The sequence below is a fragment of the Panthera tigris genome, chromosome D3 (assembly GCF_018350195.1).
Source record: "Panthera tigris isolate Pti1 chromosome D3, P.tigris_Pti1_mat1.1, whole genome shotgun sequence".
NCBI classification, from domain to species: domain Eukaryota; kingdom Metazoa; phylum Chordata; class Mammalia; order Carnivora; family Felidae; genus Panthera; species Panthera tigris.
Window position 1 is genome coordinate 13443560 of NC_056671.1, and position 17858 is coordinate 13461417.

The 17858-nt window shown below is 49.2% G+C and overlaps 1 protein-coding gene across 2 annotated transcripts in view; it reads left to right on the forward strand.

The window, feature by feature from the left end:
• RNFT2 (ring finger protein, transmembrane 2) overlaps positions 1–17858 on the forward strand; it is a 68559-nt gene that overhangs the window by 47378 nt on the left and 3323 nt on the right. The window contains exons 8-11 of one of the 2 annotated variants that reach the window (XM_042962573.1): positions 6158–6307; positions 7614–7679; positions 7808–7909; positions 15349–15476. In XM_042962573.1, coding sequence (XP_042818507.1) covers positions 6158–6307; positions 7614–7679; positions 7808–7909; positions 15349–15435 — 405 coding nt within the window. In that variant the 3' untranslated portion in view covers positions 15436–15476. Of the gene's footprint in view, positions 1–6157; positions 6308–7613; positions 7680–7807; positions 7910–15348; positions 15477–17858 lie in introns of those variants that run through there. The other variant, XM_007079626.3, reaches the window with a different exon arrangement.

A 17858-nucleotide genomic window follows, 5' to 3' on the forward strand; every position in this document is an offset into this window, starting at 1 on the left:
CCCCCTTTATCAGAATCCCAGCAGAGAAGTCTGCTCCCATTCTCGCTCGTTCTCCCTCACGGGTGGCAGGGGGGCCAGACGGCTCACAATCTGATCGCGTTCCTCGTTCCTTGACACCCCAGAGAAACCACACATTCCATTTGGTGGTCGTCAGAAATAACATGCTTAAGAAACCTGGAATTACAAAGCTGCTTAATTAGAGAGAGACGGTTTCACTGGGATATGCCCGGTTTTCCCCGGTGGTTGTATCTCCTTCTCCAAGTGGCCCGCCCCCCAGCAGCTAATTGCTACCTTGGGCATGGGTGCCACACAGGCACTCAAGTCTCTTTATTTTCTTTTCTGTGACATCGGTGCTCGCCTCTAAACAGAAGTTCTGTCTTCCATCTCTCCTTCTCCATCAGTAAACCCAAGAAGCTGACGTGAGTAATAAGGGTGGAATCTCGAGCTTCAGAAAGGTCCCCAGCTATTAAGCGAGCATCTACTATGTGTTAGATGCCAGGAACACGACCTCCAGGAGCCAAATCATCTCTGTGCTTATGGGGCTCCCAGTCCAGCGGGAGAGACAGACACTAACATAGTTTCTTAGATATCGTGGGAAGTGCTCAGAAAGGAGTGATTTGGTGGGTGTAACAGGAGTACCTGATTTAACGGAGGACTCAGGGAAGTCTTTCCGTAGCACGTGGCAGCTGACCTGGAAGATGAACAGGTGTTAGCTCACTCCCTAAAGAGTAGAGGACAGTACTCCATCTGCAGGGGAAGAGCATGGTCTACATCGTAAAGGAACGGAAGGAAGGGCCAAGAAGCTGCTGTCTGAGAATGCTGTGAAATTCCGGGGATGTGTTAGAGTCCCTGCCATGGTTTGACTTATCTGGCTTCTGACATTTTATTATTTTTATTTTCTTAAGTTTATTTATTTCTTTTGGAGGATAGGGAAGAGCAGAGGGAGAGAGAGAGAGAGAGAGACAGAGAGAGAGAGAATCTCAAGCAGGCTCTGTGCTGTCAGCAGCGGAGCCCAACACGGGGCTCGATCTCCCGAATCGAGAAATCATGACCTGAGCTGAAATCAAGAGTGGGATGCTTCACTGACTGAGCCGCCCAGGTGCCCCCTGGGTTCTGACAGTTTTAGACCGGGGTCGGCAAGCCACAGGCCACCGGTCACATGGACCCTGACACCTGTTTTCATTAATAAAAGTGTTCTTGGAACACACTCATGCCTGTGTGTTTACCTATATAGTTGTCACAGAGACCGTATGACCTGCAAAGCCAAAGTATTCACAGTCTGGGCCTTTGCGGAAAAATGTTGTCAACCTCTGATCCAGACCCACTCGTGGGCAAGTGGGAAGCTTGGGGATCTGGACCAGGGAACCAGCCCGTGGCTAACAGAGCCTGAGAATTGGAGATCCAAAGACGATGACCAAAGCTGAATAAAGGCAGTAGTAAGAAGGTGGTGGGTGACTGGGCCTGACCCCAGGCTGTCTGGCTTCCAACGCAGCATTCTTAACCACCGAGCCAGGCTGGTTGTGCAAGATCTGCCAGAGAGGAGACAGCAGAGCCTGTCCCCAGAGTCAGCCCGATGCCATCCTGCGGGGTTTTCCAGAGGCACAGGGACACAGGACCTTTCATGAGGTGGCTGTGTCCTCACCCACTGTGAGGCCAGGCCGACAGAGCAGGAGGCTGCCCACCAAGATGGCACAGGGTGGGGGTGGGAGGGGGGGGGCACTGACTGTCCTTTCTGTCACCTTGGGGCTTCTGGAACACCTGCCTTCCCTCATCCTCCTCACATTTCCTTCATCATTCTGCTTCTTATTCAATAAACCGTGCTTTTCAAACTTTATGTGCACAGAGATCACCTGGGAAACTGAAAATGGAGATTGTGTCTCAGCAGGTCTGGGGTGAGGTCTGCGATTCTGCATTTCTAACAAGCTCCCAGATGGTGGTGACGCTGTCCGTTGAGGGACTACAAGCCTTGAGTAGCAAGGCTTTCAAGATCAGCTTAAATGAACTTTTTTTTTTTTAATGTTTATTTATTTTTGAGAGAGAGAGAGCAGGGGAGGAGCAGAGAGAGAGAGAGAGAGAGGGAGACACAGAATCTGAAGCAGGCTCCAGGCTCTGAGCTGTCAGCACAGAGCCCAACACGGGGCTCAAACCCACAATGGTGAGATCATGACCTGAGCTGAAGTCAGACACTTAACCAACTGAGCCACCCAGGCACCCCATGATCAGCGTAAATGATAGCTTCTCTCAAAAGACTTGCCTAATCACATCTCTACACCCACTCCCACCCCCATACCTCGATTCTGGGGCCCCCTCATGGTCAGCTCTAGCAAACTTGTACCACACTATATTATAATGATTTGCCTAGTGTCTGTCTTACTCATTAGGTAGTGAGCTCCCTGAGGACAAGGACAAGGTCTTAGTCATCTTAGTATCACCAGAGCCTAGTGCTGTGTCTAGTACATAGTGGGTGTCCAGTAATGGAAGGTGGGGGGAGGGAATTGGTGGATGGAAGGGAAAGAAGGAAGGAAGGAAGGGAGAAAGGAAAGATGGGTGGATACATCAATGGATGCATGGATGGGGGAGAAGGAGGAGAAGACGAAAGGAAAGGAGAATTCTCTGCGGGTTCACTGAATTCAAGGAGGAGTGGGAGAGACTGGAGTGTTGACCCAGAATGAGATGGAACATGGAGTAGTTGAGAGACCCTGGGTGAGAGCAGTTAGATGCAATGAGGGAAGCACAGGGCAGCTGAGGTTGAGGTGGTGCAGGAAAACAAAGCTTAGACATGCATGGGTATTCAGCAGAGCCTGGGGGCTGCTGTCAGGACAAGGGCAGAGCCTGAGTAGCCCTAGCCATCCACTGAGCTGTCCCATTGTTCCCTCTTCCACCATGCCATTGGCATGTAAAACAAACATGGTGGCCATCCCCCATATCTCTGCTCCCCAGTCACCTCTGCCTTCCTAAAGGCTACAGAGGGAACCAGCATTCTCCAGAAGGGAATATATCCATGGGTCAGGGGCTGGTGGGAGTCTGGAGGGGGTAGAGGACCCTCACAACAAGGACTCAGCCAAACAGTCACAAAGGTCAGGCATTGGGATGAATGGACAATTGGATGCCCTTCCTTGGTCCTTAGCAGACGTGGGCACATCTGCTTCAAGAGGTCCCCTTCCTAGGCCCAACAAGATGGAATTTAGCAAGATGGATATAAAGTTTCTACCCTCATCTCAGACATCATCCATTTGATGGATACGCAACATCTTTTTGTAACCTTTTTACCCCTCCAATGTAAACATATCATATGCTCAATATAAAAAAAAAAAAAAAAAGGAAAAAACAGGAAAACACAAAGGAAACAAGTGTTTCTTCATTCTGTCTCCTTTCCACTCGGGACTATAATGTGAACATTTCCTTGAGTGAATAGATAGTCTTCACCAGGATGACTTTTTACCTTTTAATTTTGAAAGTTTAGACTTACGAGTTGTACTTACAAAATAGTACTGAGAGTTCCCACAAACCCTTCACCCAGCTCCCCCTAATGTCGACATCTAGTGCAACCACAGTACAATTAGCAAAGCCAAGAAATTAACATCATTGCCATCGCTATTAACTGAACTACAAATCTTACCAGATTTTGCCAGTTTGTCTCACTAATAACATTTTCGCTGTCTAGGGTCAGTGAATCCCAGATCCCACGTTGCATCCATCTGTCATATCTCCTTAATCCTCTCCAATCTGACAATGCCTTGATCTTACCTTTGTCTTTTGTGACCTTGAGGCTTTTGAAGAGTGCCGGACATTTCTTTTATAGAATGCCACTTGATTTGGAGCACCAGGGTGGCTTAGTCGGTTAAGCATCCAACTCGACTTTGGCTCGGGTCATGTTCTCACAGTTGATGAGACTGAGCCCCCACCCCCAACCCTACCCCTCCTGTCGGGCTCTGTGCTAACAGCGTGGAGCCTGCTTGGGATTCTCTCATCTCTCTGTCTCTCCATCTCTCTGCCCCTCCCCTGCTCATGCTCGCTCACTCTTGCTCTCTCTTTCTCAAAAATAAATTAATTAATTTAAAACAATAGTAATTAGGGGCGCCTGGGTGGCTCAGTTGGTTAAGCGTCCAACTTCGGCTCAGATCATGATCTCACGGTCCGTGAGTTCCAGCCCCGTGTCAGGCTCTGTGCTGACAGCTCAGAGCTTGGAGCCTGCTTTGGATTCTGTGCCTCCCTGTCTCTCTCTCTGCCCCTCCCCCTGTTCATGCTCTGTCTCTCTCTCTCTCAAAAATAAATAAACATTTTTTTAAAATTTTAAACAATAATAATTAGAAGGAAAAAAAAGAATGCCCCTCAATTTGGATGTGTCGCTTGTTAGTTCATGACTCCACTGAGGTTTTATAAATTGTTGCAGAATAAACACAAAAGCGATACTATGTTCTTCTCAGTGCCTCACAGCTGGGGTCCAGCCTGTCCATGTAACTAACTTACTGCTGCTGGAGTAAACCTTGATCACTTGGGGTATTATGTGCTGGGTTTCTTCATGGTAAAGTTGCTCTTTTTCAGGATAATGTTTGAAAGGCGGTTCAGCTTTCCATTGTAGATCTCTCTCTTAACCAGACTCTCTCACGGTGCATTTAGTTTGTTACTTGTCTCTGTTGGTACTGTTACAGAGAACCAAAGACAGCTGCAGCACCTGTTCCTGCTGGCACATCTCAACACACATCCCTGATTATTTTGTTAGAATAAATTCCTAAAACTAGGATCACTGGAGCAAATGCTATTCACCTTTTTAAGGCTGTGCATGCCTGGGGCAGGGTTGGTTGCTTCTTTCTATGTTGATTTGTTTTAATCAGCTTTACTGAGGTGTAATTTAAATACAAAACATGCAGATTTGAAGCATATATTTCAGTGAGTTTTGGCAAGCACGTACACTTGTATAATCACCCTCCCAATTGCAATGCAAAATAGCTCTATCTGCTCCCCCAAATTCCTAGATGCCCCTTGCAGTCCCCTCCTCCTCACCCCAGGCAGCCCCTGATCTGATTTCTGTCACTGCAGGTTAGTGTTAACCTGTTCCAGGATTTCATAGAAATGAGAATTGTACAGTATATTTTCTCGTATCAACAGTCTCTTTCGACTGGGCCTAATGCACGTGGGATTCATCCACACTGTTGTGTATATCAGTCATTTAGTCATGTTTATTGCTGAGTGGTGTTCTATCGTACAGATATACCACAATTTGTTTATCCATTCTTCCACTGATGGGCATTTGGGCTGTTTCCAGTTTGGGGGTATTATGAATAGAGCTGCTGTATGAACATTTGTGTACAAGCAGATGCATATTTTCGTTTCTCTCGGGTACATACCTGGAAGCCGAGTTGCTGGGTCATAAGTAGGTGTGTGTTTAACTTTATTATCCCCAGCAGGGTGGGGTTATTTTCATCTCATTTCACAGCACAGGCCACAGAAAGCTTGAGGGACTTGTCCAAGGGCAGAGGGAAGAAGGGAAATAGAATTTGAGGAGTACTGCTCTGTGCCAGGCACAGTGCTAGGCGCTTTTCCCATTTCTCTCCGGGAACCTTCAGAGCCACCCTGTAAGAAAGGAGTTGTGGTTCCCATTCTGTTGATAAGGAAGCTGGGGCTCACGAACTGGCAGTGACGTAAGCTTCAAACCCAGCCCCGTCTGAATCCCAAGTGTCTCTTCTTTGCCCAGAAGCCATCCTCCTCCACCTCTAGACCCGCCCTTACCTGCCTCCTGTGGTCCATCCTGCCCGTGCCCCTGAGGGCAGGCACCCGAGATGCCCTAGTCCGCCCTCGAGACAAGGGCGATCTGTGTGCAGGGCCAGGGACTGTGCCCCCAAAGCCACAGCAGGCACAAGGGAGTGGCCCACACTGCAACCCCCAACAGGAGTGTCCAGTTTCTCCCTCCTTGAAATGCAGTCCTCAGAGCTTTGGTCCTCGGGGCTGGTGGGCAGCGGGTGAGGCCGGCGGGCAGGGGCCACCTCTCCCCGGCCATATCGCAAACCCATTAGGAGCCGGTCTGAGTGCTTTCCAAAGCTGATTAATGGCCTGCTTGTGACCTGGAACGTCATTACTGCCCAGGCTGGGGGACCCCCGGCTGCCTCCTTTGGGTCTTTACAGCTAATAATAATTGATGCTTTCTGTGCGGTTGCAGGGAAAGTTCTATCTGGTCATCGAGGAGTTGAGCCAGCTGTTCCGATCACTTGTCCCCATCCAGCTGTGGTACAAATACATCATGGGGGATGACTCTTCCAACAGCTACTTCCTAGGAGGGGTCCTGATTGTTCTCTACAGCCTCTGCAAGGTGAGGTGGGCCCGAGGGGCTGGAGGGCTGGCCCGAAGAGGATCCATGCATTTGCTGGGTTTCGGGGGGTGGCGGCAAGTGGGGAGCTTGGCATCTTTTCTTTCTTTTAATGGAGGTAAAATTCACACAACACAAAATTAACCACTAACCATCTTACGGGGTACAGTGACACTGAGCCGCTTCACAGGGCTATGCCCCCTCCACGTCTAGTTCTAAGACATTCGCATCACCCCCAAAAGAAACCCTATGCCCATTAAGCCGTCCCTCCCGTTCCTGCCTGCTACCCTCCCCCAGCCGCTGGCAACCGGCAGTCTGCTCTCTGTCTCTGTGGACTCTCCTATTGTGGACACTTCATATAAATGGAATCCTACACTGTGTGGTCTTTCCGTGTCTGGCTCCTTTCACTTTAGCATCATGTGTCTGAGGTCCATCCACGTCGTAGCATATATCGATACTTCATTCCTTTTTGCGGTTAAATCCACCCTCATTTCTTGCCCATAAAGCTCACCGTGTGCTCTCCATTCACACATTTCCATTATGACTCCCGTGTTATGGGCGAGGAGATGGGGACTCAGAGAGCAGCAACTTGCTCGGCATCACTCAGCTACAGATCACGGAGTGAGGGTCGAGGCCAGGCAGTCGGCTTCCAAAGCCTGGACCTCTTACCCCAGGTGCGCCCCCCAGACTTGTTTCCATTCTTCTTCAACCGCACACCCTCATGCCTACAGTCAGGATACAGGGCTTCTCTTTCCATCACGGGTACAAATCAGGTTTCCCTCCCCACCCCAGGCATAAAGACATCCTCCTCTTCCTTCTTCCTTCTCTGTTTCTGGCTCTAGAGAATCCTGGGGGAATCCACATGTTCTCCCCTCCCCTCCCCCTCCTCCCCTCCCCTCCCCTTCCCCCCAGCAGGACTAGCCAGGCAGTCCGTGCCCCATCAGCCCCTGGGGACTTCTGTTGCCTGCCGATCCTGATCGACTGGCAGTGGCTGACTGGAGTGCTGGCTCAGAAGAAGAGTGCTGTGATCAATTAGCAATGCCTGTGCTGGGCTTGGCAGGGGGAAAAGGCAGTATGCCTGCCATGTATTCACTCTCCTGGTCCAGGAAGCAAGGGAAACTGTTGACGTAAGGCAGCAAGACGAATGCCAAGCAAAACTGGTAGAAATGAGGAGCTCCAAGTGGGACAGAGTGCCCTGAAAATGTCCACAGTCAAAGATGAGGGGTCAGTAGGGATGGTTCAGGAGTGGTAAGAGAGGTCCTGAACAACCCTTGGAGACTTTTCAGCCATCACCCTGCTCTCTTTTCAGTCTTTCGACATCTGTGGCCGTGTGGGCGGAGTCAGGAAAGCCCTGAAGCTTCTCTGCACCTCTCAGGTGAGTTGACTTCAAGTGGCCCCAACTGAAGACGAAGGAGCCACGAGCTGGAAACAGCTCACAGTGCTTCTGCGGGTGTCCGGTGAGGATCCACAGCTGAGTTCACCTCTGTCTCCTCCTTTAAACAGAATTACGGAGTCCGGGCCACTGGGCAGCAATGCACAGAAGCCGGCGATATCTGCGCCATCTGCCAGGCTGAGTTCCGGGAGCCTCTGGTCCTCATGTGCCAGGTAAGCAGGGCTGGGCGGAGCCATCGGGGACTGAGGCTGGGGGACCTCTGGGGCCCTGTCCCACGCAGAAGTCCCATGTGCCTCTCCCATGACCAAACCTCAGGGCTCTGAGATGGGTCTTTGGGAACAGTGTGGTCAAGGCTGGAGTCGGTCAGACCTGGGTTCAGACCTCAGGTCTGCCTCTTACGAGGTGGGTGGCCCTGGGCAGGTTACGTCACCTGTCTGAGCCTTGGTCTCATCAGCCGAGTGTCAAAAGTGAAAAATTCAGTATGGTGTAGCGTCACAATGTCCTGAGTGAGAATCCCAGCCGCACTGCGGACCCTGTAGGCGGATCACTCCGTCTCCCCCTGAGCCTTGGTTTTTCTCATTTATACAATGGGCATCATAATACCTACTTCGTAGAGCTATTGTTAGGAATTAACGAGATCATCTGAGAAAGAGCTCAATTTGAATTGTTCGCCCATAAAAAATCCTCTGGTTGTAATTACTATCCTCGTTGTAATTACCATTACTGTTTGTTCTCGTTTTGAATTGTGGGTCACCAACCCATAGCAACCCATGTTGAACTCCCTAAACATACAAGGGGCTAAGATGTCAATTCGGCAAGTGCATAGGAGTCAAAGTATCCTGTCAGGTACCAGAGAGGGGAGACAGAGGGCACACAGACCCTGTTCCCTCCTCTGGAAGCTCACGGTCCCCGTGGGGAGACAGACACATACATAAATAACTATGAAACAAGGCAGGCAGTGATAAGTGCTGTGTAAGAGAGATTCATGCAGCTTCCCGGGGGACCAGGACAGAGAGCAATGAGTCCTACCTCAGGAAAGCTTTTTGCGGGAGGCACAGCCTGCCCACTGGAAGACACGGGAGCGTGGATGAACCCTCCCTCCCTGCCCCCACTTCTGCAGCCACCAGGACCTTCCGGGGGTGAGAGGGTGGGAGGTGAAGGTTTTGGCATCAGCAGAATTCCTGATTATTTTGCTGTTTGGGGATGTTAGGAGGTTTTGTTTGTTTGTTTGTTTTTCCTTTCATTTTATTTTTAAATGGAGAATATATTTGCATGATTCAAAATTCAAACCGAGGAATGCATGAGTAGGAAGTCGCAGGAACTTAATGCAGCAGGTTGGATCCTGGAACAGACAAAGAGCATGAGTAGGGAAACTGGTTTGATGAGATCCAGATACGTCCAGAGTTCTGTGGTTGGTAATATATCCATGGGGGGCTTCTCGGCTTTGACAAATGTACCACACAGTAAAGCAAGATGATGATATAGGGGAACTGAAACTTGGTGAGGAGCTGTATGAGGAGTCTCTACACCATCTTGGCAACTTTTATGCGAGTCTAAAATTATACCAAGGTTAAAAGTTATTTTTTTTTATTTTTTTAAAGTTTATTCTGAGAGAGAGGGGGAGAAAGAGAACAAGCGGGGGGCGGGGGACGGAGGGCTGGGGACAGAGGATCCAAAGTGGGGTTTGTGCTAACCAGAAGAGAATCTTAAATACAGAGAACAATCCGAGGGTTGATGGAGGGGTTGGGGGAGAGAGGAAAATGGGCGATGGGCATTGAGGAGGGCACTTGTTGGGATGAGCACTGGGTGTTGTATGTAAGCGATGAACCACGGGAATCTACCCCAAAAACCAAGAGCATACACACTGTATATTAGCCTATTTGACAATAAGTTGTATTTTTTTAGAAAGTGGGATTTGTGCTGACAGCAGACAGAGCTATGTGGCACTCAGACTCCTGAACCGCAAGATCATGACCTGAGCCAAAGTTGGCCGCTTAACCGACTGAGCCACCCAGACGCCGCAAAAGTTTATTTTTTTTAATACTTTAAAGATACAAGGGGCCCCTGGGTGGCTCAGTTGGTTAAGTGTCCAGCTTTGGCTCAGGTCATGATCTCCGGGTCTGTGAGTTCAAGCCCTGCATCAGGCTCTGTGCTCATAGCTCAGAGCCTGGAGCCTGCTTCGGATTCTCTCTCTGCCCCTCCCCTGCTCGCACTGTTTCTCTCTCTCTCTCTCTCTCTCTCTCTCTCTCTCTCTCTCTCTCAAAAATAAACATTAAAAATATTAACAAAAAAATTTTTAAATAAAGATACAAGAAGGGAAATAGTGACCAGCCCCCTACCCTTCCCCAGCTCCCCTTTATATCTTTGTAGAGATGCTTTATAGAATTTAAACACACACACACACACACACACACACACACACACACACACACACACATGTCTTTTTCAAAAAGACCTACATTGGAACACCTGGGTGGCTCAGTCGGTTAAGTGTCGGACTCTTGATCTCAGTTCAGGTCTTGATCTCAGGGTCGTGAATTCAAACCCCGTGTTGAGCTCTGCACTGGGCATGAAGCCTACTTAAAAAAAGAAAAAAAGGAAAAAAAAAAACAAAAAAAAACGCTACATTGTAGCATATCCTACCCAAGCTGTGTTCTGCATCTTTCCTCTTTGACTTGAAACTCTTAAGAGATGTGTCCTTCTTTGCAGATCGTCCCATTTCATGGATGGACCACCCTTTGTTTTGTCTTTCTCCTATGGAAGGGCATTTCATAGCTTAGAAGCTTCTGTTATTACAATGATGTTATTACAATGGCTGTCATGAGAGGTCAGAAATGGGGAGATCTATAGTACCTACCTGGGCCCATCGTGTTGATTGAATGAGTTAATTCAAGCTTCTAGGACTACGTCCTGGCACGTGGTCAGGCTTCAATGAACTCTCTGCTCTTATTGCCACACATTCCACTTCCCACATGTGCGAGCCCTTGGTAGGATAAATTCCTACTGGTGGAATTACTAGGTCAAAGGGTATCCAGTTTTGACAGATATTGTTAAATTGCCCTTCATAAAGAGTGTATCCATTTACGCTCCCAGGGCAGAGCAAGACATGACCTCTGGCTCCCCTCACTTACCAACACAAGCCTTTTCTGAGCCTTGCCAACCCAGCAGGTGACAAACACTATCTCGGTGAAGTTTCAATCTGCATCTCCCTAATTACGAGCACCTTTCTCCTGTGGCTCAGAGCCCATCTGTAGAACCTTTTCAGTGGCAGTGATAACTTGAACTTGATGTCAACGGGCAAGTCTTGCTTCTTTCTGGCAATCTCTCCCAGCCTTGGTGTGTTTATTTCTCTCCCATTCTTCTCCTTGTGCCATGACATCTTCCCAAAACTTGATTCACATTCTTGTGAGGGCTGTCCCAGATCCGGGAGCACCAGCCACAGCCAGTGGCAGTTGGAGCCCACGGTCCTGGCCAAACCAGTCTCTGCTGCCATGAGCTGGGCCTGGGAGACGATTTCCACAGGCAAAAGGGCCTCCCTTGTTCATTCCTAAGTGCTTTGAATGAATGAATGAGTCTAGTGCTTCTTCCTTAGTCAGAGTCTTCCCTGATTCTGCTTCCTCAGACTAGCTGGTGCTCCCAGTGGTATGTTCCCAGAGATCCTTGTGTTTTTCCCTCATAGCAGTTATCCCAGTTGTCAGCTAGTTAACTGGGCAACTGTTTGTGTAAGGTCTGTCTCCTCTTCGCTAAAGCATAGGCCACTTGAGAGTGGTGACCATGTCTGTCTTGTTAGCAGCAGAATCACAGTACTGACTCAGTAAATACTGGATGGGTGGATGGATGGATGGATGGTTGGATGGTTGGGATGGAGATGGATGGATAGATGGATAGATGGATGGATGGATGGATGGATGGAATGGAGATGGATGGATGGATGGATGGATGGATGGGATGGAGATGGATGAATGGATGGATGGATAGATGGATGGATGGATGGATAGATGGATAGGTGGGATGGATGGTTGGGATGGAGATGGATGGATGGATGGGATGGAGATGGATAAATGGATAGATGGATGGATGGATGGATGGATGGTTGGGATGGATGGATGGACAGATGGATGGATAGATGGATGGGTGGGATGGAGATGGATGGATAGATGGATGGGTGGGATGGAGATGGATGGATGGATGGATGGATGGATGGTTGGGATGGAGATGGATGGATGGATGGATGGATGGTTGGGATGGAGATGGATGGATAGATGGATAGATCGATGGGTGGTTGGGATGGAGATGGATGGATGGATGGATGGATGGATGGATGGATGGATGGGATGGAGATGGATGAATGGATAGATGGATGGATGGATGGATGGATGGATAGATGGATGGATGGATAGATGGACGGATAGATGGATGGTTGGGATGGAGATGGATTGTAGCCAGGTGAAGGGGTGGATAGATGAATACAAAGGTGAGTGGATAGAGGTATAAGTGTGTGGGTGACTGAATGGATGGACAAATGGATAGGTAAGTAGGTGGGTAGTTAAGGCAATGAATGGGTAGACTAATGGATGGATAGATGGATGGATAGATGGATCAATGGATAGATGAACCGAAGGACAGATGAATGAGTGGGTAGATGAAGAGACTGCTAGGCTAAAGGAACATCCTATCTCCCCTTCAAAGAGGCATCAAATTAAGCAGTGTGTCACTCAAGCACGTGCCCCGCCTACCGCTCCCCGCCAGCCAATCAGAGCCTGGGAAGCAGATCGTCAGTCTAAGCTAGTCAGGCAGACACTGAGCATGCCCAGAGGTTAGAACTTTCTGCTCAGATAGAATGTACCTGTCCGGTTAGTCACTCCACAAGTATTGTGGCATTCCTCCTGCCAGGCTAGCAGGGGGATCAAGGGAAGGGCATTTTGAACACAAAGTCAGAAACTCGGCTTATTTAAAGGATTTCTTGCCAAAGAGAAAAGTCGGAGTGTAGTTAGTTCTTGGTCACTACTTGATTTGGTTTTGTTTTTGAGTATTGATAGTGTAAAGGAAAGAGGGCAAGAGAACAGCGACTCCTATTGATTGAGGGCTTACAGCTGCTGCACACTTAATGCTTTATACTAGGCCTTACCCGTTTCCATCCTTACAGACACCTTGTGGGGGAAACAGTGACCCTATTTTACAGAGAAGGGGGTGGGCTCAGCAAGGTGAAAGCAAGGCCCCCCTGCTCCTCGGCAGCACAACCAGATTCCAGCCCAGGGCCCCTGATTCCAGAGGCCAGGACCTTTCCACCATATGCGGCCTCTTGCTTTGAGATGGCCTCAGGGCCACATTAGAAGACTAGAGACCTTTTCCCAGAAATTCCTAGCTGCGTGCTGTCCCCTGTGCCACTAAGTCCAGGGATATGGCTGAGCAGCTGAGCTGGGATTGGACTTAGCACCTGTGCGGACTCCTCCCTCCACGCATTTCCTCAGCAGGTACTTTCCGAGTACCGACAGCGTCTCGGCACTAACTTTGCAACCCTGAGCAACACATGTCATGGCAGCCCTGGCCCTCCATGTCCTCTGTCACCCAGGAATGAAAATCCCTGCCCAGGGCGGCTTGCAGGCTTTTCAGTACAGTCAAGTAAGGTGACATGGATATCTGTGTGTGGGTTTTGAAAAGCACAGCGTCTCATGCTGATATTCGGTGTAAGTGTTTAATTCTCAATCTGGACAAAACTGGCTGGGTTTGTGTGATTAAGGAAGATCTGGGGGGTGGGGCGCCTGGGGGGCTCAGTGGGTTCAGCGTCCGACTCTTGGTTTTGGCTCAGGTCATGATCTCACCGTTGTGAGTCCGAAACTCCACATCAGGCTCTGCCCTGACAGCATGGAGCCTGTGTGGGATTTTCTTTCTCCTTCTCTCTCTGCCCCTCCCCAACCTCTCAAAAAAAATAAAAATAAAAAAAGAGGATCTGTGATTAGGGGTGTGTGTGTGTGTGTGTGTGTGTGTCCCTGGTCTGGTAGTAACACCAGTTTTGTAATGTCATTTTTCACAAGTACTACAAACACCCCTTCCCACATTCTCCATGTGTGACCAGTATCTGTCCTAGAACGGAATGGGCATGAGTGTTTACTGTGGAGTCAGACATCTCTTGTATCAGTTATCCTTTGCTGCGTAACAAATTACCCCAAAACTTCACAGCTTAACGCAACAAGCATGTATCATCTTGTGGTCTCCACGAGTCAGGAATCCAGGCACAGCACAACTGGGTCCTCTGCTTCAGAGTCTCTCCCAGGCTGCGGTCAAGATACCAGCCAGGGTCACTGTCATCCTGTGGCTCCCCTGGGGAGGAATCGACTTCCAGGCTTAGAGTCACGCAGTGGTGGCTCGATTCCGTTCCTCCTGGGCTGTAGGGCCAAGGGCCTCAGTTGCTCTATGGCTCTCGTGGCCAGAAGCCACCCTGGCTTCCTTGTCTCACTGGCTTCATCAGAGTGAGCATGTGAAAAGCACGAGATAGAGGGCAAGCGAGATGGAAGGCGCACAGTCTTCTGTACCCTAATCTCAGAAGTGACATCCCATCATCTTTACAATACTCTGTTGGTCTGAAGGAAATCACTAAATACAGCCGCCCCCAAGGGGAGGGAACTGACTACACAGGTGTGAATCCCAGGAGGAGACGATCACTGGGAGTCATAATAGAAGTCAGCCTGCCGCACCCCTGAATTGAATCCAGCCTCACTGCTTAGCCGCCGTGTGCCCTTGGGCTGGTGGCTCTCCCTCTCTGAGTCTCATGGTCTGTGAGCTGTCAGGAGACAGTGTGTAAAGGACATTAGCAGTGCCCGGCAGGGCATTTGTGCTCAGTGAGGGACAGGGCCTGTGGTCGTTACCTGTACTCCTCACCTGAATACATCCACCTGGACTCGGCCTGGCTGCTTCCTTTGTTCGCAGCTCATGCTGAACATCAAGTGCTGGGCTAAGAGATGCCCGTCTCCCATCCAGAGCCTCCTCTGTCACATGGAGGTTAGCTGCTGTGGTTGTGGGAGCTCTTGACCCACGCGCTCACTTTACCCACCTCCGAGTCTTGGAGCAGGACTTGGGAAGTCTGGATGGAACTCAGGAGAAGGGGAGGGTGGCCCATCTGACCCCACGGGCTCCAACAGCTAATGACCCAGCACCACCTGCCTTCCCCACTGACCGTAAACCCACCCAATCCTACACTCCCCAGCCCAGAAGGAGCCCCTCCTTCCCCTCCCTCTGCAGGGGCTCATCCTTCTCTCCAGATGCTGCAAGTGGGTCCAGGATTGTGACCTCCTCCAGGCAGTTCCCTGGATTAATGTGTGTTCTCTGCACCTCTTTATTTGGCAGTAGATTCCATCCTGCCTAATTCTTTGATGGAGAGACTGTGGGCTCCTGGAGGACAGGGACCAGGTCTTCACCATCCTGGTATCTCCAGAATCTCCCACCTGACCTACCTGGGAAGGCATTCCTTTGTCAGCTGTCTGTACAGAGTCCCTACTCTGTGTAGGCTTTAGGGCCGGGCAGTGGGAACACGAGAGTTGCCTCATGAAGTTTACCACCCAGAGGGCAGGGAAATTGGTAAATAAGCAGTTAGAAGAGTGGTTCTCAAAGTGTGACCCTGGTGTTCCCTTTCATCTTCTTGTGTTTTCAGTAGATCTTGGTTTCAATGTCTGCTACCCTGAATACAGCCAGATTTGACCCACAATGTACAGATCTCTTCGAGATCATCAGTGATTTTTAAGGCTGTAAAGGGGTCCTGAGACCAAAATGTTTGAGAATTACTGAATGACACGTGTGAGAGCCTCAGTGAACGTTTTTCTGAATGAACGAATGAAAAGCTGCTCATTTCCTGTTCACCTGACCCGAGTCTTGAGCATCATGGGAACAGAGATCGTATCGCTTTGTTCTATGTAAGTGCCTCCTTTTCCTGGGGGACACAGAGAAGTCTCGTTCATTCGTGGAGCAGACCCGTACTAAGCATCTGCCACACGCTCAGAACCGTGTTGGAATCGTGGCCCCCTGCCCCTCCAGAAGCCCCTTAACCCAGTGAACAAGACAGAGGAGTTTGCAGATCCTTCCGGCGGCGTGAGTGTGATGCTGTGAGAGAGGTCTTCCCCAGGAGGGATCTGGAAGGGGAGGGCACAACAGCACTTAGATGTGTGCAGGAGATACAGTGAAGGGATGGGGGGACGGGGAACGGCACACAGGGGAGGTGTGACTGCTTGGGCTGAGTCTTCTGAAAGAAGTAAGCGTCCACCAGCCGATAAGGATGGAGAAGGGGCCCCCCAGACAGACATCACAGCTTGCCCAGAGGCTTAGCAGTACGGGTGAACTCTGCGTTGCACGTCATCTGGTGTGTCCGTGACATTGGCTCCCTGGGGCTGGGGGTGATGAGGACGAAGGAGGGAAGGCACCATTATGGGGGGCCTTGACTGCCCTGGGTGGGAGTCTAGAGAAGCTGCTGGACCTGCTGACCCCTAGGTCCCGCCCTTCTGACCATGTGGAGAGTCCAGGCACAGCCTTCAAGGCTCTGTGTGGCCTGCTCACCTCCTGTCACCCACTCCCCTACACTCTTCTGCCATAGCCACATTGGCTGTCCTTGAGGGCCTTCAGTGCCTTCCCATCCCAGGAGCTCCGTGAGGCTGTTTCCTTCACCAGGAATGTTCTATCCCCACCCCCCTCTCTTCACCCAGTCAACTCCTAAACATCCTTCAGGTCTTAACACAAGTGTGCCCACCTCCAGGAAGCCTTCCTGGGCTACCCCCTGGATCAGACCGGTCCCCATTGTATAGAGCATCGTAAAGCTCTCCTTTAGAGCACAGTTTACAATTAAGCACCCAAGAATGCTAGGTGCTAGGAATGGGTTTGCAAGAAGCTTAAGTCTGGTGTGGAGAGACAGATAATAAATAATAAACAGTTATAATGTAAGAATAACTATTACTATGTAATAGCCAACATTTATAGAACACTTACCATTTGTTAGGCATTGTTATAAGTGCCTTTTTTTTTTTAAGTTTATTTGTTTTGAGAGAGAGAGCAAGCGGGGAGAGGGCAGAGAGAGAGAGAGAGAGTGAGAATCCCAAGCAGAGCCCCAACGCAGGGCTCGAAGCAGAGCTCAGACTCACAAACCATGAGATCATGACCTGAGCTGAGATCGAGTCAGATGCTTGGGGCACCTGGGTGGCTCAGTTGGTTAAGCATCTGATTTCTGCTCAGGCCACGATCTCGCGGTTTGTGAGTTCAAGCCCCGAGTCGGGCTCTGTGCTGACAGCTCAGAGCCTGGAGCCTGCTTTGGATTCTGTGTCTCCTCCTCTCTCTGTCCCTCGCATGCTCACGCTCTGTCTCTGTCTCTTGATAATAAATAAACGTTAAAAAAAAAAAGAGAGAGTCAGATGCTCAAACAACTGAGCTACCCAGGCACCCCTCTAAGTGCCTTTTTAATTTAAAGTTTTTTAAATGTTTGTTTATTTTTGAGAGAGAGAGCAAGCATGTGGGTGAGTTGGGGAAGAGGCAGAGAGAGAGGGACAGAGGATCTGAAGAGAGCTCTGCATTGACAGAAGAGAGCCTGATGTGGGGCTTGAACTCATGAACCATGAGATCATGATCTGAGCCAAAGTCAGACGCTTAACCGACTGAGTCACTCAGGCGCCCCTAATTTAAATTTTTTAACTTTTTAAGAAGCACTGTATCTGGATTTTCATATTATCATTTTAAATTATCAATTTTATTTTGAAACATTTCAAACTATGGAGCTGAAGGATATAATGGACAGCCGCCTTTTTAGCCTTCCTCTAGATTCACTAACCATTAACATTTTACCACATTTGCCTTGATGTAAATTTTTTTCCCCTTAACCAGTCGAGAATAATTTGGTGACATTTTGATTCTTCCTCCCCAAATATTTCAGTGTTCATCTTTGAAACACAAGAACATTCTTTCTCATAACAGTAATTCCACCATCACACCCAGGAGATTTAAAATTGATGTAAAATATTATCTAATATATAGTATATATTCAGATTTCTCCAGTTGTCTTCAGACTCTCCTGCATAGCCATGATTTACCCCTCATCCAAGCTCCAATTGAGATATGTAGACTGCCTTCAATTGTTATGTCTGAGCATTTTTAATGTTAATCAGTCTTCCTATGAGTGGACTACTATTA